At 52.2% G+C, this 22,705-nt stretch overlaps 1 protein-coding gene and 1 long non-coding RNA gene across 4 annotated transcripts in view; both read left to right on the top strand.

The window, feature by feature from the left end:
• The window catches only part of PCDH19 (protocadherin 19), a 59,620-nt gene extending 44,128 nt beyond the window's left edge, over positions 1-15,492 (top strand). For both annotated transcript variants that reach the window (XM_064712733.1, XM_064712732.1), the window contains exon 5: positions 10,245-15,492. In XM_064712733.1, coding sequence (XP_064568803.1) covers positions 10,245-10,831 — 587 coding nt within the window. In that variant the 3' untranslated portion in view covers positions 10,832-15,492. The remainder of the gene's footprint in view (positions 1-10,244) is intronic.
• Positions 15,493-16,362: 870 nt separating this feature from the next.
• Positions 16,363-22,705, top strand: part of LOC135447668 (uncharacterized) — a 107,911-nt gene continuing 101,568 nt past the window's right edge. For both annotated transcript variants that reach the window (XR_010440232.1, XR_010440231.1), the window contains exon 1: positions 16,363-16,528. This is a non-coding gene — a long non-coding RNA (uncharacterized LOC135447668). The remainder of the gene's footprint in view (positions 16,529-22,705) is intronic.

The following is a 22,705-nucleotide window of genomic DNA, read 5'->3' as shown; positions in this document are numbered from 1 at the left end:
GCCAGCACAATCCAGCCTGACCTGGGGGCAGCGCTGCAGGAATGTGCCTCAGGAACCAGAAACCCTCAGAGGCTGCACTGGCAGGAGCTGGGGCAGAGCTGAGCAGCCCGTCCTGGGGAGCGAGGGCATCCCACCTCTGCATTGGAGCCACAGCAAGGGTGTGTGGGACGATCCCAGTGAGGTGTGCAGCCCCCAGTGGGACCCAGAAGCACTGCCCAGTGCCCATGGGCTGGCAGCAGCTTGGCTGGAGCTGGGGGGCTGAGTGCTCTCCTTGCAGTGCCTGTACAAGGCATGGAGATGCAGTTATTTTCCATTCCTGTTGTTCACCAGTGTCCCTGTGGCTCTGACAGCCCCAGACACACTGCAGGGCTTGTTCTCCATCTCACCCCCGTGGCTGTGGGGCTAACAGAGCAGGGTGGGGTGGGGCAGGATGAGACCCCAGCTGGATTGCTGGAATTGAGCTTGTCCATGACTCACAGGTAAAGACATTTCCCCAGGCTTATAATGAGGTTTTAGATTTAACTATTGACCTTAGAGTAGTTTTACATGCATGTTTATGTGCCCTTTGGATTAATGAAGGTAAACTTAATTGCCAGAACAAAGTTGCATCTAATTAAATGGATCAGATTCTCAGACTCTGGCAATTCTGTCATGTCTTCTGTTGGCCCCAGGGCAGTGTAACCCACAGGTGGCATTTCCCTGGCATTGCTGTTATCCTTTGTTGGTGTGGAGCTGGAGCTGGATTTGAGCCCTCTCTGCAGCTCCATGGCCATGCAGAGAGAGCAGGAGGGTCCCTGTGAGTCAGGCTGGACAATGTAGAGCAGGTTTGCAGATCTGTCCCTGTCTCTGTGGGATTTTCTGATGCTCCTGCCCCCCTAGGCAAACATCTCCTCGTGGTCCATCCCTGTGCTTCAGAGTGAAGATCCACCAGCAAGGAAAAGCCCTGTGTTCATCTGAAAGAGACTTAAAGTAGAGCACCAGGGAGGGGAAAATGTGAGCTCCAGGGTGGAGGCGTGAGAGGTCAATGTCATGATGAGAGATGGCCAGCAACCAACATTTCGGTTTTTTAAGAAAAGTGTAAAATTCCCCAGCTCTCCCTTGCTGGTGGGGAACGCCCCATTGTGCTGGGAAGCCTTCCAGCTCCCTCCACTCCTCAGAGCTGCACACTTTAGGAAAGTACAAAGAGCTTCTCATAATGTTTTGCCTTGTGGGTACGTCTATGATTAATTCCGTGCAAGCATTACTGGTGCAATAACAATACTGAAGGTCCTAAAACTGCAAAAGGAAACACATTTGGCTCGTGCTTCATACACAATCACTTACACTTAAGCTATTGATAGCTGATTGGGATCTGTAGACTGCTGGGCTGGTGCCACTGGGTTTCTGAGCGCGCTCAATGGCTGGAACAGACAGCGAGGCTGTAGGTTTTGGCAAGCTGTGGCTCTCATTAGTCAGGCTGACTGTATCTGACACCAGAGATTCCCATCCACCAAGATGAAGCTCACTTCCCTAGGCTTTGGCTGACATCCCAACAATATTTACATGAAGGACAACAGAGGATCAGTGTTAGATTAAGGCTGTGAGTTTCCAGTAGGCAGACAGTTAAATATTCTATTGAAATACTCTTTTGATTATTTAGATAATAATGAAGTTTATGCATGTCCTTGAGAAATCTGGGGAAAGGCAGTTGTTTTATGCTAAGCATGCAAAGATGTGTTTAATCTTGATAATAGGAGTAAATTATGTATCAGCGTTTATAACCTCACTCCTTTATTTCTCACTTGTTGTGTGGAGCCACCAGAAGCCTGGCAGGGAAGGAGGGGGCAGCATCCTCCCCAGGGCACCCTGGCCTTCACATCCCTGCAGGAGGAGCATCAGGATTGTTCTGTTCTGTCCTGGCCGAGGGAGGTGCTGGCTGAAGTGAGACATTAACCACGGAGGTGCTGGTTGAAATAAGACATTAACCACGAGCCCCCGAGGAGAGGGCAGGGATGTGCCCTGACAGGCTCTGGGCCAGGAGCTGGCCCAGTACAGGCATCCAGGAATTGCTTCTTATCTCCCCCAACTGTAATTTCTGTTTTGTTGGATTTTTATCAGGATGGTTGAGTTGCCATTTTCTGGCCGGTGCCTGATTTTGAATAGGACTGAGTAATAATTTGATTTATTGCTGCCGTTGGAATGTGGCTGCCTGGCTGGTCCTGCCTTACCCCCACAGAAAATGTGAATTTGCTTCGTCTATGACAATAGCAGAGAACAGTAACCTTTGGATTAATTTGTTTCAGCGACTAAAGTCCCATTAAATGGGAGGCAGCTGGTGTCAGAGGCATAAACTGAGACAAAGTTTTGCTCCCAATTGTGGGAAATGTGTTTAAACAGACTAGAAATGTTTCCATCTCTGCAGGGTATAATATACTCAAATGGCTGCATTAACATGAAAAAAGTCAAAGGAAGAGTGTATTTAGGACAATCCCTCTGTATCCAGTGCTAATGAAATTGAATTGCAGTAATGAAGTCAGGGGTTGTGTCTGTGCCCGTGCAGGAGCCGTGCCCAAGAGTGGTGGAGCACTAATGGCTCGAGATGGAGGAGGTCCAGCAGAGCCCAGAGTGCTCTCCCCTCGCTCCCAGGCTGGATCCCACATCCCAGACCTGTTAGGATGCTAATGAGCCCTGGATGGAGGCACGAGCGCTGGAGTTTCAGAGGTGGAATCCACATCCCGCTGCTCAGGGGCCAGCAGAGCTCCACAGACCACTTAAGAAAAGGATTAATTGGAGTTTAAATGGTGTGTTCCGCCGGCCTTCTGAAAGGGAATTAATTTTTCCTTGTGAATGAGGTGGGGATTGGCCTGCGGTCCTGGATGAAGGGGAGCAGCCAGCATTAAATTGCATTCCAGCCCGTAATTCCTTCTGGGTCTGACTCTGGCGCATGGCACACCCACAGCACAGCTCCTTCTGGTGATCGCCCTCCTTGCCACAGCCTGCTCCTCACCCAGAGGCCTCAGCATCCCCAGGAAATCCTGGGCATCGGGGCTGTCCCTGCCCTCTGGGTGCAGCTCCCGGGCACCCAGGTGTGCCTGTCCCCTCTCAGCCCTCATTCACAAAGCAGGGACACTTCTGCAGGAGGGAGGGAGCTGTTCATGGTGGTGCAGAGCAGGGCAAGAGGGGAATGGGCAGCTCTTGGCTGTGTAAATCAGAGGGAATCCTCAGCGTTTCCTGGCAGCTCACCCAGGTGTGCCTGTCCCCTCTCAGCCCTCATTCACAAAGCAGGGACAGTTCTGCAGGAGGGAGGGAGCTGTTCATGGTGGTGCAGAGCAGGGCAAGAGGGGAATGGGCCAGCTGGTGTAAATCAGAGGGAATCCTCAGCGTTTCCTGGGAGCTGTCTGTGTCTGCAGAGCCTCCTTGCACACCTCTGCTGACCATCCCAGCAGCACTGCCCATGAGCTGCATGCAGCCACGGGTCCTTAGCAGCAATTGCTCAATAAATTAATCTAAAGGACAGCCCTTGTTTCATTAAAATAATTCCTGTGCTTTGTCCAGGCGCTGTTGACCTTCTGTGTTGGGACAGGCAATCCAGGATTAAAAATACAGCATTTTTAGCCTGCATAAATCCCAAATAATGGTGAAAGAGAGGAAAAGAAAGGCTTCTTGTTGCAGTAAAGAGCATTTGTCACTGTCCCTGGTTATTAGTATCCTCTGAGCATTGTGCAGGGGAAGCCACGCCAGGATTACATTGCTGCATTGACTGGAGATTTCTTATTAGGAAAGGCGAGGAAGGCTCTGTGAAGCCCACAGGTCAAAAATATAATACACTATTCCCCACCTCTCGTTTCCTGATGTTATGCTATTAGAGGAGATAAGGGAGAGGTGCAGAGTCTTAATTTACAAGGGAATGATGAACCACGGCTGGGGACTGTTTGTATTTTGCTGGAGCTTATTATTTTATCTGGAGTGTAATGCAGAGAATCGCTGCCCCTGAGCCTGAAACAGCCACTCCTGTTGGGGTGGAGGGTGTGGGCTCCTCTGGTGTGCTGAGGGTGCTGGGTCCTGAGGAGATGAAGGTGCTGGAGTTGAAAAGAAACCCCGAAGTAGCTGGAAGAGGAGTGTTAAATAATGCAGCTGCGCTTTGTCCATGAAAGATGGCTAACCATGAGTAAACAGCCACAACAGTGTTTGATCCCTTCGTGTTTACTATTTATTCATATTTATTATTCATAAATTCTGTCACAAATGTTGGGCCCGCACCCCAGTGAGACATTTGCATTTTATTTTAAGTTTGATTCCCCCCCCCCTCGCCCCTCAGTTTCATGAACTGAGATTTAATGATTTGCTTTTCCACATTGCTCCCGTGCTGGCTCTCCCTGGTTCTCCTCTTCTTGTTTCAGGAAGAGATTTCTAACATGGAAAAGTGATATTTGAATAGATTCCCCTAAGGCAATCAATTTACTTCTAATTTGTCTGGAACTAAGCTTTTCTTTGTTGCAATGAGAAAGGATTGAAACTGCTGTAAAATTTATTAGCTTCCAGGAAGATTTTGAAATGAATTTTTTAATGATCGTGCTGTTTGCTGTACCCAGGAGCAGTGTCATCGTGATTACAGTATAATCACATGGTTGCTGAAGGAACACCGAGATGTGGAGCTGGAGCTGGGCTTCAGCACGAGGGGACCTGTGGCACTGCCCAGGTATGGGTAGTACCCAGGTTTGGGTTGTACCCAGGTACAGGTACCGCCCAGGTATGGGTTGTACCCAGGTATGGTACCACCCAGGCATGGGTGCTGCCCAGGTATGGATAGTGCCCAGGTGCAGGCACTGCCCAATACAGGCACTGCCCAAGTACTGGCACTGCCCAGGTATGGACATTGCTCAGGTATGGGTATTGCTCAGGTATGGGTAGTACCCAGGTATGGGTAGTACCCAGGTACTGGCACTGCTAAGGTACAGGCACCACCCAGGTATGGGTACTGCCCAGGTACTGGCACTGCCCAAGTCTGGACATCACCCAGGTACAGGCACTGCCCAGGTACTCTCACTGCCCAGGTATAGGCACTGCCCAGGTACTGGCACTGCGCATGTATGGACATTGCCCAGGTATAGGTACTGCCCAGGTACAGCCACTGCCCAGGTACTGCACCATGGCTGGCACTGCCACAGGGCTGGGGGCTTTGGGCTGGGGCCACTCAGCACAACACTCCCGTGCCCCATGCATGTCCCAGCAGGCTGGGATCCCTCAGTCCCTCCTTCTCTCCCCTTCTTTCCGGTTCTCAAGCAGCTCCTGCTCCTCTTCCCTGCTCCCCTGCAACAGCACAAACGAGCTCTAGTTATCACCCCAGCAAAGCTGCTCTGACACGGATTGGATTGAACCGAGCGTCTGTTTGGAAATGGAAACTCCAGGGACTATTGTCATCGCCCAAATTGCACCTTAGATTGTATAACAGCACATGTCATCTGGCCATTTATCAGGAATATTACATTCCCAGGCACTTGCACCTTGCTACGATTTAACTTTGTCTCTTTGGCCAGCGTTGCAATTCCACTGGAGATAATTCAATTGCTGGGAGCTGAGCGGGCACCTCGCGCACCCGCTCGGCGTTGCTGTGCTGCAGGTACCTGGGTGTGGGACAGGGACTGGGGGATTTGCTCACCATGGACATTCCTCAGTCCCCCTGTGATGAGGGAGCAGCCCGTGCTGTGTGGAGCTGGGGCTCTTGCTGCAGTGCCCACCATGTGTCCTCTGCCAGCTCCTGCTGGGCTCTGCCTCTTGGGCATCCATCCCCTGTCCCTGCTCTTCCGACCAGGAGCTTGCACGTGGGATTGGGAAGTGCAAGGGTCTTGGCTGGGTGGGGGATTTAATCTTTTATCACCAGGTCTACCTGCAGCTGCTGCCTGGCTGGGACCACAGCAGTTGTGGGTCTTTGTGACCCACAAAGTTGCCTTTGTGCTGGTCTTCTGAGTTCCAACTAGAGCTCTGATTTGAAATCTGGAGCATAACATGGATTTTGCTTGATTGGTTGAGGAACGTGTTTATTCCAGAGGTGGCTGTGGATTTTATGTTGGTTCATATTTACTATGCAAGAGCTTATGTTTAGTAATGACATTTTTCCTGCCAAGTCTGACTTCAGGATAGCTGCTCACCTCTTGATGAAAAGGCTTGTGCCAGGATGTTTTGTCCCTGGGGAATGTTTTAGAAGTGACCCTGCCCTAAGGTGCCCTGAAACAAAGTTCTGGGTTTGTGCTGGGTGAGGGCAATCTGGCTGAAGCACAGATATTGCTGCAGTGGGACCTGCACATCTCTGGTACAGCAGCTCCCATGCAGGGCACTTGCCCTCAGGTGAGCTGCTCAGCATGTCTCTGGGCCAGCTGGGTGCCACATGGGTGCCCCCATGGGTGTTCCTACAGCCTGACTGGCAACAGAACTATCCCCTCAGTATGTGCAGTGTCCTCAGCTCCTTAGAGAGTGCAGCCCAGGTCATGCCCTGGGCCATGGTGGTCTCTGTCCCCAGGCCATGGTGGTCTCCATCCCAGGGCTGTGGTGTTCTCAGCTCCTTGGCCATGGTATTTTCAGTCCCTGTCCATGGTGCTCCCCAGCTCATGCCAGCTGGCACGTCCTTGCCAGCCTGGTGCCCTGATGCCCTTGGGGGCTGTGTGTCAGGATGAGGTGCTCACACTCACACAGAGCAGTGCCAGAGCTCACACAATGTGCTCACACTCACTCAGAGCAGTGCCAGAGCTCACACAATGTGCTCACACTCAGAGCAGTGCCAGAGCTCACACAATGTGCTCACACTCACTCAGAGCAGTGCCAGAGCTCACACAATGTGCTCACACTCACAAAGAGCAGTGCCAGAGCTCACAGTGTGCTCACACTCACAAAGAGCAGTGCCAGAGCTCACACAATGTGCTCACACTCACACAGAGCAGTGCCAGAGCTCACACAATGTGCTCACACTCACTCAGAGCAGTGCCAGAGCTCACACAATGTGCTCACACTCACTCAGAGCAGTGCCAGAGCTCGGGGGTCTCACCCCTCTTTGCCCCTGTGTTGCTCCCCTCCCTTTGCCCATCTCCAGCTCTGGTCAGCAGCACTTTCAGCCTGCTCAGCCCTGCCATGAGCACAGGGGTGGGAGCTGCCTGCTTTGGCTGCCGGGCACTCACCATGTCGTGCTTCTGGTGGTTATTACCTGGGCTTTGCTCCGTGCACCAAGAGCATTTTGTCACTGCAGACAGTAACAGTTGTATTGACTAGGGCAGGTCTGGGGCTGTAAAAGAATTTCCTGTTGTTCTATTTGTGATTGTTAAAGTGGTAAAGAACAAGGCTGAGCAGTACAGTGATGTGAATGTGGACGAGAATGGCTGTCCTGGGTGCCATCAAAGCTGGGTGAGTCAGCCTGAGCTGCAAAGGGCAGCACCAGGAGCGTGCCCAGCAGTCCCTGCCTGCCTCTGCTTGGGCTGGGAGCAGCATGCAGGGATCAGCCCTGGGTCAGCCACTGCAGGGGCTCAGACCCTGCTGTGCATGCCTTTGGATCGGGGACAGCAGAGGAATGGTGTTTCTGTGTATCCACAGCCCTTGCTTGAGGCATAAGAACAGTATTTTATACCAGCTGGGGGCTGAGACAGTGATGGACGGGTGGGTAGCTGGGGATGCCCATTCTGCCATGTGCAGAGCTGCTGCTGGGGGCTCTGTGCTGGTCCCTGTGTCTGCTGCAGGTCAGGGCTGCTCTGGGCAGCCTGCACACATGCTGTCCCCGAGAGCAGGATGGTTCTGGCTGCAGGGCAGGTCTCAAAGCTGACATGTGTGCTGAGCACAGAGCAGAGTGACAGAATGTGCTGTGGAAGTACCTGTTGTCTCAGGTCTGTGGATGGTGGTGACCTGTGACCCTCTGCCTGTCAGCCTGGCCTCTTTGAGACTTGTTAACATTCCCTTCCTCATACAAAAGATTGAAAGATGTAATGTAATGCTTCTCAGCTCCTTTCCTCCCTGCATTTCAGCTGCTGCAGGTTCTAGACAAGCATTGTAATGTCCAAAACTGATCATCTCCCTGGCAGAGGGGCACCAGGCCCTTTAGTGAGCTGCTCTTAAAGTGCAGGTGCCTTTCTAGGCTTTGAGGAATATCCACTTGCAGTAATCAGGGAAGCCCTCCAATTGTTTCTAGCTGTAAAATGTGGCAGCTGGAATAAATGGGTCAAGGCAAGACCAAGCTGCCTGTGCTCCCTCTGGAGTGAGGTTTGCCTTGGCTATGGCAGTGCCATGGACTGGGGGCTGAGCTGTGCTGCTGGGCAGGGAAGGTGAGGAGAAGCAGCTCCCCTATGCCTGACCAGCCAGCCCAGCACGCTCACAGATCCAGCTTTTCATGTTTGTGGAGAGACTGAAGTGATGTGTGCTCCAGCAACACGCCCAAGGTCACACAGCACAATAAATCAGTGTCTCATCGGGATGAGAATCCGAGATATTTCTGTAGCCCCTCCAGCCATCACCAAGTCCTCTGCTATCACAGCCAGACTACACAACTTTGTATGCCTGTAGCACCCTTTTGAAGTTAAGCTGTGGATAAATAGGGAGACAGCAATATTTTCTGGGCAATTTTTCTTTTTTTTTTTTTTTTTTTTTTTCTATTTTGCTCAAGTACTTGAAATTAGCAGAATCAAAGTATAAGATCATGGGCTTTCAGAGCTCAGTGCTGGTTGTTCAGTGTGTAGGGCTCAGGGCATCCTTCTCTCAAGCTGCTGTAAAGGCAGCTGCCAAAACCCAGACCTCCTCCCCTCCACCCAGCCCCCTGCTCCACATCACTGGCTTGCTGCTCTGATGTAGAGAAAAAGCTGATGTTTTACCCATATATTTTTCAATTAATTGGTTTCTTCTCTTTCTTTAAAAAACCCTTTCTTGGTGGTTTTTTTTTTTATTTTTTTCTTCCTTTTTTTTTCGAGGTCTGCCTTTTACTCGTTTATTCTCTGTAAGTGTTAAGCTGCTCATATTTTGGTGCATTGTGTTATGTGCTGAGAATTTTTATCAGCCGCCCTAGTGCTCGCATGTGGTGGAAATACCAATGTGTCTGAGGAGCGGAGGTTATGCACACAGATGTACAGAGCAGCACAAGGAATGGTTTGCAGACGGAGGGAAGGAAATCTGGGCTCAGCCTGCACCTTCCATCCATCAGCCCAGCCCCGACCGAGCGTGGGCTCCTGGGGGTGATGGCATTGGAGCTTTAGTGCTGCTGTGTGGGTTATGGGAGGAAGCAGCCACGTCTTTGCGTGGGGAAAGGCTGTGCTTTAGGAGGGCAGCTGCAATTACAAGCTCTTATCAAATGAAGGAGAAGCCGAGACTGAAAAGCAGCCAGGATCCTGCGGTGTGAGGCAGGAGCCACGGTCGGATGCTCAGCAAAGGCTGGGCATGGTGAAACTGCTGAATTTCATTTCCAGCTTTGCACTTGGCTGAGCCTGGCTGCTTCCCCGAGCCTCCGTTTGTCCATCTGTGATGTGGAGGTGAAGCTGTGCAGCCCTCTGGGGCTGACTGACAGTGCAGGAATGCACACAGGCCCCGGGCACCAGGGCTTGCTCTCGCCTGGGAGCCCTTGGACCTGGTCTTGGAGGGTCCTTGGGAAGGGTTAAACCACCAGTCCATATTTCAGCACTGTAAAGTGGTGTTGGGACGACAGCCCCAAGTCGAGAGAAGGAATCTTTATTGCTCCTGTATGAATAAAGCCCTGGCACTGGGAATGACACATTTAATCTTCAGTGGAGTGGACAATCTTGGAGATTTATAAAACCTCTGTTGTGTGAGAGGTCAGTGGGGATTAAGCAACAAGTTAAAACTCACATATACAGCAGAACCACAGAGAATGTTCCCTCCTCCTCCTTTTCTTTCCTCCCTCTGTTCCTTTCCCCTCCTTGCAAAAAGCCAAGCTTAAATGTCACGTCAAACCAAGCTTAAAACATGGTGGCTTTTAACACTGGCCACTAAACCCAGGAACCACTGGCTCTGAGGGCTTGACACACCGACAGCCCTGTTGTGATGGATTTGCTGCCGTCACTCCTTCTCCAGGCTTCTGTGCTGGTGCTGACAGGTGACAAAAACCTATTGGAAATTAAACTCCAGTCTGTAGAGCCTTGAAAGCGATGGCTGTTTGAGGTTCAGTCAGTGCAGTTTGGGGTAGGATCCCCTCCGCAGTGCCCAGCTCGGTGTGGTGCCCCCAGGCTGGGCAGGCTGGAGGCTGTGGGCACCCCATTCACCGTGCCTTGTGCTTTCTCCTGCAGAGCAGAGCGAGGGCTTCCACTGCCGGGAGGAGTGCCGCATCCTGGGCCACTCGGACAGGTGCTGGATGCCGCGCGGCGCCGTGCCCAGCCGCGCCAAGTCCCCCGAGCACGGCAGGAACGTCATCGCGCTGTCCATCGAGGCCACGGCCGTGGACGCGGAGCCTTACGCGGACTGCGGCGCCAAAAGGACCTTCGCCACCTTCGGCAAGGAGGGCGGCGAGCCCCCGGCCGAGGAGCGCCTCGCCAACCCCAAAGGCAAAAGAACGGTGGACTCGGCCGCCTGCTGCAGCCCCAAGGTGAGCGGCGCCGTGCGCGAGGCCGGCAACGGCTGCGAGGCCGTCAGCCCCGTCACCTCGCCCCTGCACCTGAAGAGCCCCTTGTCCGGCAAGCCGGCGGCGCCCTACGGGGCCGGGCACTGCGCCGGCGGCCGGGAGCCCTTTGGGAACAGTGGCCCTTCCCGGCCCAGCGAGGCCGAGCCCCGGGGCGCGGACAGCGAGAGCAGCGGGCAGGAGGGCAACCCGCTCCTGCAGGCCAGCCGGGAAAAGGACTCGCCCGGCGCCCGGAGACTAAAGGACATCGTCCTCTGAGCAGCACGAGGATGAGGGTGAGGCTAAAGGACATCGTCCTCTGAGCAGCGCTCGGCCACAGGAGGATGAGGATGAGGCTAAAGGACATCGTCCTCTGAGCAGCGCTCGGCCACAGGAGGATGAGGATGAGGATGAGGGACCGCACGACTCCCAGCGCAGATTGTTTTTATCGCTTACCAATGGTTCACAGATTGCTGTATTTAAAAGCTTTCCCTAAATGTATTGTTTATAAATGGAGCTATCGTTGATGTGACAATCCCACGTGTCTCGAGGGCGGCAGGGGTGTGCAGCCCGAGCGAGGAGCCGTGTGCGGCTTTGGCCGGGAGGCGGCGGGTGGCGGGGGCACAGGCCAGACCCCCCCCAGTCCTCAGGAGCGCTCGGTACCCCCTCCTCGGAGTTTATATATTTTTGTATCTCAAAACGAAGATAAATTTCCATTCCCGGAGAGAATTGAGTGGCCAATTCCGTATTCGGACATCTTTAGTAACCACCCCGGCGGTTTTGTAGTCTGGATGGAGTAGCGGCTGTTTCTTGTGTGGGACTGTTCAAAGTGACAGTCGGGTGAGTTTCAGTTCAAATTCACCCAGCACGAGGTTGTTTGTCTTTTAAGGTGTTGGTGTTTTGCTATGGACACCCCTGCATTTGCGAATCCTTTTGCTGTCACATACTTATCTGTACTATTATTGTATTTGATATTGCAAATTACTGTATGTCTAGTGATGGCAAAAGGCTTTCAGGCTTAAAACAAAAGGAATAAAAAAATATAAATCACAATCATCTTAGTTAAACCTTGGGGAAGCTGCAGTTTGCAGCCCCGGTGGAGCAAGCGCTTCTTCCAGCCCCCACCATTGCCTGCAGCCTCCCCTGGCCCCTGCAGGAAAATGTCAGGGCATTGTGGGAAGCCGTTTTTGGGAAAATCCTGCCTGGATTGCAATTGTCGGATGCACTGTGCTGAACTTTTCCCCTTACCCGTTTCTTTTGCATAATTTCAAGGCAATGCATGGAAAGGTTTTTTTTCCAGAAGTTGGCTATTTTGGTTTTTTTCCAGTTCCCAGATTTAGATATCCCTCGCCTCCAGTCATTTCCAAGTCAAAGAGATGGAATTATTTTAAGAGATCTAAATTACCTTCTCAATTAGACACACACACTTCCCAGTCAGCGTTTCCCAGCCATGATTACACCACGAGGGTGTGTGTAAGTATGACATCATGGCATGGATTTTAGACCCTTCTGATTTCTTTCTATCCCTGCATCATAAATAAGTATGGAATGAGCAATAGTGATGTTAATTTAGGGGCAGACAGGTGATACGTAACAACGCTACTAATTCAATTAATGTGCCTTCTTAATGGAGAAAAAATTAAAGCAATTCTTTATTTTTTCTCATAATTAAGGACTTTTTTGTGTGGGTACAAATCTACTCATGTAAAATTGATTTGAAAATTGAGCTACTTTAATAGCCATTTTGTAGAAGGGAGAGAGGGAAGGGATTCCACAGCTCTCTGCTCTCTTGCAGTGATGATTCCTCAGTGAGGTATGAGTAAGGTAGGAGGATTTCAGTTAGTGTATTATTATTATTATTATTATTGCTATTATTATTAACCCTTCACTGAACAGATTTTTCCTACCCTCAGTAATGTTTCCTAGAATTTAAAATCGATTCTGGAAGGAAAAATATATAGCTCTTGCCAATGTTTGCTGTACCAGCAAGTTGAAATTAGTGGTTTCTAGAGAAAGAGTCTTTCTAGGTCTACATATCATGATAAAGTATTTGTTACTTGATTTATTTAAATGAAAACCAACAAGAAAACAAGTTCCAGTTGTTATCATCCTCAAAATAAAATTAAACTCCAGCCATTTATTTCTTCAGGGCAGATTGATCTTGCCTGAAGCCACAGCTGGTCTGAGACAGGTCCAGAGTCAGCCTGTTCCCCCTGCCACTTGCTAGGGCCAGGAATTGGGAAAGAATCAACAAAAACCAGTTGTCTAATGAAATTTGTGATGCTTCCCTCACTGGTGTGATGACTACCTCATTCAGCTCCCATCCCACGTGCTAACATGATGTCCTGCACCCCTCCAGAAAGCAAACTGGGGTTTTTTTCCCCTCTTCTGGATTCTGAGCCCATTTTTCAGGGATATGTTGTTTCTGTTCCCGCTGTGTTTCCTGCCTGTGTACTGTTACTGCTGTCATTTATTTCTGGTTTTTTTCCCCAGATGTGTGTTTTATTATAACACGAGCAAAGAGGAGAGGGGCTGGCTCGGGGCTGTTGGAGTAACTGGGTGTTCTGCAACTGTTCAGCTGAGTTTACTCTGATGTTACCTGGTTTTGTCAGCTCTGGGAGGTTTTTTTTGGAGGGGGGAAACTTCTCCCGTGTGTTTGCTGAGAGACAGAACCTGCCTTGCCCCTCTGTCGGGTGCTCTTGGCTTCACAGGGCAATGGTTCCATGTGGCTCCATCATCGCCCACACCTCTGCCAGGAGGGGACCCAGCTTCCCCATGGCCCCGGGTGGGCAATGGGGTCCCCCAGGTGCCACCACCATGCCCAGGTGCCTGGAAAAGCACCAGCCTTAATTCCTGCCTGCCTCCTGCCTGCGGAGCTGCCACCACCAGCCTTGTGTTTCGGGTGAAAAATAGATGCTAACTGAAAAGGAAGAGAGGAAAAAAAAAAAAAAAGAAGAAAAAAGAAAAAAATAGAAGCATTTCTCTAATTTACCCAGAGGAAACGTTCCTTGCCACTCTGAATAAAAGCACAGCCGAGAAAGAATGTGAAATAATTCTGTATTAAAAGGGGGCATTAAAGAGGTCAGTAAACCCTTATGCCTCCAAGAAAACCATTTAAGCACCAGTTTTGTGGGCTGACCCAGGCTGCAGTGGGGGATGTGAGCGAGGGGCCCTTCCCTGGTGTGGCCTTGCTGTGCAGGGCCAAGGGGAGACCCAGAGAGCTGCCCTGGCCTCGCTGCCTTGGCCCTCTCCAGAATATTTTGGTGCTCCTGTCACTGTCCCTCTGTGTCACTCGAGATGAGTTCAGGCTCCTGGGCAAATTGCAGTCCCTTGGTTCTTTTCCTACTTGCATCAAAACTGGCCGTGCAAAAAATGTTTTGAGCTGCGGGGCGGGCAGGAAGGCTTTTTGGAAGGGTTCCAGATGTAATTATTGTGCTTTTTAATAACTCAAACCTGTCCTCAGATTTGGTTTAGGAAAAGTCGCTGGGATCTGTTGGTTCCCTTCAGGCAGACTTGCTCTGCTCCCTGTTAGTCCAGGAGAGCAGCAAGCACCGACGATTCTCCCCCGAGCATGACGAGGACCCATCTGGAGCAGCGCTGGGGCTGGGGCCAGGGCTGAGCTCTTCCTTCCCCTGGGAGCCCCTGGCCTTTCCTCGGGGCTGCAGGGCTGGCCTGGGAGGGATGGTGGAGGGCTGGGGGCAAACTGATGGCTGGAAACATCCCCCCCCAAAGCACTGTCTGCTGAGGTTGTTGCTGTTCCCTGTTTGTTGTGAGCTGGAGGTGGCCTGTGGATCACACTTTGTGCAAAAGTGAATTCCTTTCTTTTTTAATTTTTATTTTTCCAAACAGGAAACGAGTTGCTTTTGTGAAGAACACACTGTCTGATGAATATGTTGAAATTATTCTTGGAGGGGGTGGGGCGGGGTGGGAGGGAGAGAAAAAAAAAAACCAATCTAATTTTGAATGGAAACACATTTGTCTGTCATTGGGGAAAACTGATGGTCCTGTTGCTACAGCTGCTTTTGCAGCTCTGGGTAATCTCTGATCCAACCTGTGAGCTGTGGAACCGCCGGGGAGAATCCCCACTGCCAGCTCTGCTGGGGCTGAGACGGAGCCTCCGCTGGTGTCGGCTGATGTTCAGCTGGCCTGAGCTGGGGCAGGGTCTCAGACACCCCTGGGCTGGGGTCTCAGACACCCCTCCCTCACAAACTGGCTCTGTTCAGCTGATCTGAGCTGGGGGAGAGGCTCCAGACACCCCTTCCTCACTCCAGACACCCTTCCCTCCCAAACCGGCTCTGTTCAGCTGATCTGAGCTGGGGTGGGGTCTCAGACACCCCTGGGCTGGGGTCCCAGACCCCCTCCCTCACCCACTGGCTCTGTTCAGTTGATCTGAGCTGGGGTGGGGTCCCAGACACCCCTGGGCTGGGGTCCCAGACCCCCTCCCTCACCCACTGGCTCTGTTCAGCTGTTCTGAGCTGGGCTGGGGTCCCAGACACCCCTGGGCTGGGGTCCCGGACCCCCTCCCTCAGCAGTGGCCCCAGCAGCAGCAGCACCACCCTGGTGGCCGTGGCACTGAGCGCGGTACGTTCTCGTCATGGTGTCTCCGTTGCCGAGTATATGAAGAATAAATTGTTGTATATGCTGATATGTATGTTATGTACATTTTCACAGTGATTGAATCATTGTAAACAACAAAATGGAAAAAGGAAAAAAAAAAAAAAAGAAGAATCACCATTCTGTCTATTTTATGAAGATGATAAAGCAGCTTTATTAAATTATTATGATTCTGTTTCCAAATGGTGTACCTGCCACATTGGGATTTTTTCATCTGATGAGAACTTTGTTTTCCACCTAAATGTGATTTTCTTTTCTCTGCTTTGAGCATCTAATGCATTTTAGTATTAAAGCAATTATTGAATAAAATGGAAAGTAAGTGTTTGGTTAAATATGCCTCAGTGGGTTTGCTTTGATGGGCTCCAGGTGCTGGTCCTGCACACAGCTGGGTGCCACCCCAGCCCTGTCCCTGTCCCATGGCTGGTCGGCTTTGGCCCCCAAGAGGCTGCAGACCTCAGGCAGAACTTTCCTGGTCCTGAGGAGGTGTCATCACCATCCCCAGTGGTGATCAGCTGGGACAGGCAGGCTCTGAGCCCCCATGAAACTGGGCACGGTGCTGGTCCTCTGCTCTGCCAGCTTCACCTTCAAGGGGAACATGGCTGTGAGAGGGTGAGCACAGGTAGGAAACGCCTCCAACACTTCTCCACTGAGGCATGGCAGAGAAGACTTTATTTTCTGCAGTTTTTCAGGAGGGTGCTTTGGAGGAGATGGTGAGCAGCACCCACTGCCTCTGAATTAACAGGTTCATGGACCATATTTACACACAGAGCATCCAAGCACTTTGTGGCTGCCAGGCTAAATGCTCCCACAAGGTCTCTGCTCACTCAGTGGCTCGGTCAGGGTGACACCAAATGGAACTGGAACAAGAGCAGTGGCGTGGGAAGCCCTTTCCCTGGCGTGGGGAGATGCTTGAGCTGCACACCGAGCATCATCCTGCCTGACAGGGACACAGGAGCAGAGATCCAGGTAACCACACCTGAGTGAGGCCCCATCACCGCCCGGCCTGGACTCAGCTTTGTCACAGGTGTGCGCTGGCACGGACACCCCACAGGTAACGGTGCGCAGCCAGCCCGGCACCGCACCTGCAGCTTGTTTGCACCCTCATTAGTGACTCATTTGGCAGGTGGGTAAAGGAGATAATCCAGGCTGTGCGAGGGAGGCTGCTGTTTGTTTCAGGGGGGTGGATTGCCGCCGGGCTGGGGAGCAGCGGCGCCGCAGCGGCGGCGGTTCCGTGCCCGGGGAGGCACCGGGTGGGTCCTGCAGCATTCCCCGGGCTGGGACCCTGCAGCATTCCCGGCTGGGACCCTGCCTGCACCGGGACCTGGGGCCGGAGCTGTGCCTGCACCTGGACTCGGCTGCCAGGTAGGAACTGAGGCTGTGTGGGGAGGAGCAGCGGTGGGCAGTGGGCTGGGGGGCTGCCCAGGCTGAGCGGGGTTCGCTGGGGGTGCAGGGCACAGCCCCAGCCCATGGGCTGTCTGGGGGATGCGATGGGGCTGAAACCCCCCGTACGGAAGGTTTTTCTCGTGTATCGCAGCCTGCCGGAGCCCTGCGGTGCTGGATTTGTCCTGGTTTAGCCGCCTCCCTCCGCTCGCTGTGCTGGCTGGGGATCGGCGATGGCAGCTGCAGACGGGTTCCCGCCGTGCTGCCCGGCCGGGTGTCACTGTCCCCTGTCCCCCCATGCTCCCCGGCCAGGTGTCACTGTCCCCTGTGTCCCACTGTGCTCCGTGTCCGTGCCAGCGCCGAGTGGGCGGCCCGGGGAGGGATTGAGCGTCTGCCGCAGATAAAACCGGGACTGACTGTCTGGAACTGGGGATGTGCGGCAGGGAGCTCGCTCGCTGCGGGGTGCGAGGGGAGGATCCCGGGATGCAGCGGACCTGGCACTGGGGGCTCTGGCCAGGGCTGTGTGGCACTGCTGGGGCTGCTCTGAGAGCCCCGGGCAGCCCCTGGCACTGGGGGCTCTGTATGGCACTGTTGGGATGCTCTGTGAGCCCCTGGCACTGCGGGCTCTGGCCAGGCACTGCTGTCTGTGGCACTGCTGGGGATGCTCTGTGCTGCTGCTGATAACGGAGCACTCGGGGCACAGATTCGGCTGCTCTAGGTGGGCTGCACACGCAGGGAGGGATCTGTGAGCATCCATCGCTGGTGCCCTGAGCTCCCCACTCTCCCTAGGAGATGGTTCTGGCATTGGACAGGTTGGACAGGCTGTCCCTCTCCCATGGGATAGAGTTTCTGGGGGGCTGCCGTGCACCCTGAGGTAGAGCCCCCACCCTGCTGTGCCTCTGGCTGCAGTGAGGGGCTCAGCGTGAGGCCAGTGAGAGAATAAATTAGCAAAGAAAGCAGGCAGCCCTCACCAGGCAAGGTTCAGAGCCATGGACCTCGTTCCTGTTTCTTCTGGACGTTATTCTATATTACATTTGATGTTAAACTGGAATATCTAAACAGAGCCAAATTGGATTAAGAAGCAATGACTTATTGTACACGCTGAATGTTAAGCCCACAAAGACAAGAATAAATAAATTGGAGGAATCAAAGGCGTGAAAGCATAGAGCAAAAATATATATAATATATCTCTGTTTGAAGCAGGGTTCTGCTCAGGGCTTGCTGTGAGCCCAGAGGGGCAAGTGATGGTCCCTGGTCTGCTTTTCTGTTGTCTGGATTTGGGTTCTGCTCTCATGTCTGGTGCTGGACCAGCTGCCTGCTTGCCTTGGGCAGGAACCAGCGTCCAAGAGCCCCAGCGGGCTCCCACTTGTTTAACTTGCAGCTGTTTTTTGTTTTGTGCTGTTGTCCTTTCCTCCTGAACGTGATGTAAGCGAGCGTCCCCAAAGAGCCGTGGCAGAACAAACACAGGCAGGTGCACAATTACAGAGCTCACCTCTGCTGCCACACGCAGCCTGCTCAGCTCCCCTCCCTCCCGGCTGCAGGGATGGCTCTTTGGGGACAAACCCTGGGCTTTGGGGCAGCCATCACACCGGGGCTGGGGGGTCTGGGCAGCTTCTGGGGGACACAGCTCGATCTGCTGTGCTGCAGAGTGATCAGTCACTGCAGCCCAGCCTGCAAAACACAACACCCCAAGAAAGCAGCACTGTGGTGCTGCTGTGGAAAACCCAGCCGTGGCAGTTTCCATTAATACAGATAAAAAATTGAGACACAGGGCAAACAATATTAACCCCATCACTGATCAAGCTTAAAAGCTTTTCCCAAGAAAAATTGTCTCTGGACTGCAGTTAAATAATGGGCAGGGGGTTGGCTGCCTGCAGAAGCCTCTGCCATGGTGCTGGCAGGTGCTCCTGGCCGGGGCAAGGGAAGGTGGCTGGGGTGGCAGCACAGGGTCAAACACCAGGCTGATCCTTTGCAAAGCTTCAGGACATAAGAAGCTCCAAGTGCTCTGTGCTTTAGGAGAAAACGGCACAGAAGCTGATCATCAGCCTTGGCAGAGGCCAATCTATGCTGCCTGAGGGTGATAAATTGTCTTCCAAGGCAAAAATAAAAAGGAATTATGATAATAAAACCTCTGAGAGAGAAGCTTAGTGTGAGGGTTCTCAGCTTCCCAGGCAGGAGGGATGGAGGCTGATCGGTGGGAGCTCATATCCCCCAGTGTGGAGGGAACTGGGGCAGGGGCTGCCCCTCACCTGTGCCAGCCCTGGTGGGTGTGAGAGCCCAGCATGCCAGACCTGAGGTGCTGCTGGAGCAGCTCCATGGGCCAGGGACCACCTTGGAAGGGCTGGATGGGAGGTGGGGATCTGGGCAGGAGGCTCCAGGGATGGGCACTGCAGCAGCTTCATCCTGGAAATCAGAAACCCTCTGTGCCCATGAAGGGAGCAGGCAACAACAGGGTTGTTTTGACTGAGAAAGGGAAAATGAGCAAATAACATTCTCCAGGTTCTTTGCTTTCTTGTTTTTCCTTTCCTAACTCTCCTGATAAGGGAAGAACCTTTTTTTAAGCTCCCCTCTCCGTGTCTGCTGCACACCAGCTCAAAGGCTGTTCTTTATGTATTTGATTCTCTGTAAAATTGATCTTATTCTCTTTGGAGGAGTTAGGTTTAAATCACAGGATGAAATTCTGGCCACAGTGAATCAATAACAAATGTCCAATCAACCTCGGCCTGGGCTAGAGACTTTGGTCACAGAACTTTGGTTCCCTGCTCCCCAGTGGGAAATGTCATCTGTTGATGGAGGACATTCTTTCTTTGCTCAGTGAGCAAGTCCCAAGGTCTCCATTAGAGCACTTTGGTTCTTCTGTCTTTCTGCTCCAGCCCTGCCTGCCTGTGCGTGGGACTGAGAAAAGGGATGAAGTCTCAGCTCTGAATTCCAGTGGAAAGCCTCCAACAAACATGCTGCCATTTGCCTCCCCAGCCTTCCTCTGGGTCACTCTCCACCTCCGTGCTGTGTGAAGGCACAGCTCAGCAGTGGCTGGGCGAGGCTTTGCTAAGCCAGCAGTGAGCTCTGGCTCTGCACCATCCATCCCTCCTCCATCGCTGGTCCCAGCCTCCAAACCCTCTGCATCCTGCAGTGCCTCATCCCTGCCTGGTGGTGTAGGGAAGTTGGCCAGCATTGACACTCACAGCCATTCTTACAGGGTCTCCCAGGCCAAAAAAAAAAAAAATTTCTTATTTTAATTTTTTTAAATTTTATTTTAATTCTTTCTTCTTGTTGCTATGGTAAATTCATCCACCTCCTTGAAGGTGATGGAGGCTGGCAGGACAAGCTTGTCACGGCAAGGGTCACCCTGGGTCCCCTTAGCTGCAGTGCTGGGCTGGGTGATGGATGTCCCCTCACCTGTTCGGGTCTGTCCCCACCTGTTCAGGGCTGTCCCCCCCTCTACATGGCTGTCCCCACTCCAGCCCCGTCCCCCCTCCCCACCGCCGGCGCAGCGAGGATCCCCCGAGGCAGATGGTACAGCAAAGCTGTGTCTTTATCGGGCGATACCGGTAGTGTTCAGCTGCTTTTGAAGTCTCCAAAGAGAGCTGGGATATTTCTTGATCTGCTCTTAAATAAGTCATTGGCGCTGCTGTTAGCTCGCATTAAGCACGGAGGGTGCGGGGAGGCAGCGGGACCGGAGCGGGGCTCGCAGCCCTGGGCCAGCCTCGGGAGGAGATTTCGGGCTGCTCAATATTTGATGGGAGAAGTTTATTTTAGCCCGAGCCGGGCTGAATCGCGGTGCCTGCACTGTGCGGTATTCGGGGGAGCAGCCTCGCATGGTTCAGGCTGGTTTTGCTCCTCAGTTTCTCGTTTCCATCTCACCCTCGGTCCCTGCGCATCCCTGGCCCCGGGGCTATGCCCGATTCCTGCTGCAGCCCCCGAGCAGCTCCCTGGCACTCCCTGCCCATGCCCACACCTGCTGGGCACCGCATCCCTCCCAAAGCCCTTACAGAGGCAGGAGCTGCTTTCTGCCCCAAGCTCCGTGCTTGGCACCCGGGTACCCTTTAATTCCTGGTGCTTTGCTTGTGCCGAACAGTGGAAGGAGGAAGGTTTGGGAGGCTGAACCCGTGCCCGATGTCCGGGAGGGATTCAGTGCTAACAGAAACATTGACAGGTCAGGCTGTGTTTTTTAAATGTGCCTTTTTCACTTTTGCTCGTTCCCCTTGGACTCTCTTCCCACCAGCAGCACCTTTAGCATTTATCTCATTCGAGTCCTCTAAGCAAATCTTATCTCTACATTTATTGCATCTTTGGGAATAGTAATTTTCAAGTCAGCTTTCACATTACTCCATATTTGTTACTAGTCCTCTGTCGAGGGAAAACCTGGCTCTTTATTAGTTCTCTGCCTGATACAAAACATTTAATTTGAACAGAAACCACCAGGAGAGAGATACATATTGCTTTTCATAACCAAAGTGTCAACATCTTGACCAGACTGTAGCTGAAGCAATCTTTACCATATGGTGGATTTTTATACTTGAACGTCACATCTGCATCCCCGCTGCCTCTCCTTTCATTCCAGAGATGCTGTGCTGGTGATAAAAGGCGCTGTCTCCGTGTCCTTCCACAACACAATCACAAAAGGACCCCTCAGCAGATAAGGAACTAAACCAGAGATACAATAGCTGTGGCTTCCCACTGGCTTTCTGCTCAATAGCTTTCTGCTATGCAGTTCACACACAAAAAAAAAAAAAAAAAGGAAAAGAAGAAGAAGAATAGCAATGAAGGAGCATGTGTTGGGAAAATAAGCCCCAGTAAATCCCAGGGAGGGCACGGCTGCAGAACATGCTGGGAATAGCGACTGAAAGTGGGCTGAAACAAGATGAAACATTTTTTTTTCCCCCAGATTCCTGGTAAATGGGATGCTCCCCACAGCTTCACTGAAGCTTGGGGGCCTTCAGAGTATTCAGACTTGGTTTTCTGGGAGAACGAGGCTGTGCTAGTGTTGAATTTTACTGCAAGGTAATGCAGAAATCTGTATTAGCCTCTGTTGGATGCTGGTAGGAGCTGGCTGTACCTAGTTTTTGACTGGAAAGCGTGCTCAGAGCGCAGGGCAGGGGGAAGGAGCCGTGTGTAGCTGTCCCTGAGCAGCAGGAGAGGCTGTGCACAGCCCCTGCTCAGCCAGGGCCCTGCCAAAAGAGCTCCAGTCTCACCTCTGCTCTCTGCCTGCCCAGGCACTGCCCCCGTGCTGCTCCCCAGCCCTCCTGGAGGATCATTTGTTCCTTGGAGAGTGATGGGAGCTCAGACCCTTCCTGCAACAGGATTTCTTGCTGTGCTGTGTAAATTGGCTGCAGATGCCTGGTTTTGTTGTGTTGAGGAGGCAAAGGCTCTGCTGCCAGCTCTTCCCTTCTCTCACCTGGCTGGGCTCTCACCTGTGAGCTGCCTCACCGTGCTTCCACCGTGGATATTTTCACTCTGCCATTTTCTCCCCACCTTTCTTCCACAGTGGATATTTTCACTCTGCCATTTTCTCCCCACCTTTCTTCCACAATGGGTATTTTCACTCTGCCATTTCCATTCCACAGTGGATATTTTCACTCTGCCATTTCTCAGACTCCTCTCTGCCCTCTTTCCCACCCCTGGGGCCTCACGTTTTGCCGCTGGCCTTCCCACACTGCTCTCCACATCCCTGCTGTGCAGAGCCTGTGGGCTTTGCTTGGGTGCAAGGATTCCAGGGTTGGGCTCTGGGCTTGGCACGTGCCCCAAACGCTTGCCTCAGCATTTTGCATGCCGCAGAGGATTTTATTGTATTGCTTTAATGGGAAGTCATGCAGCTCTGAACCCCAAATACACAGCTCTGTAAGAGTGGTGGCTGGAGGAATCCGCAGATAATTCAGTCCTGCCTCCCTTAAGTGAAATAGGATGTTAATACAATACAGTGGAGAATCGCTAATACAATCCTATTTTTATACTAGCACTTTCATGTCATATTAGAAGAAGATTCGACTTTTAGATCTTTTTTAGCAATTTAGCACAGTGAGGATTTCATTATACTGACAGAACTATTGACAAAAAGAAACACATTAGAATTGGGAGGATAATGGTCCTGGGGAAGAGGAAGTTTTGCAAGGCTTTTCATTTAAAACTGGACTGGGCAAAGTAGCAGGCGCTGTGCTGAGG

The sequence above is a fragment of the Zonotrichia leucophrys genome, chromosome 4A (assembly GCF_028769735.1).
Source record: "Zonotrichia leucophrys gambelii isolate GWCS_2022_RI chromosome 4A, RI_Zleu_2.0, whole genome shotgun sequence".
In the NCBI taxonomy this organism is placed as follows: domain Eukaryota; kingdom Metazoa; phylum Chordata; class Aves; order Passeriformes; family Passerellidae; genus Zonotrichia; species Zonotrichia leucophrys.
Note: the sequence above shows the minus strand (reverse complement) of the source record. Positions and strands in the feature narration are given on the sequence as shown.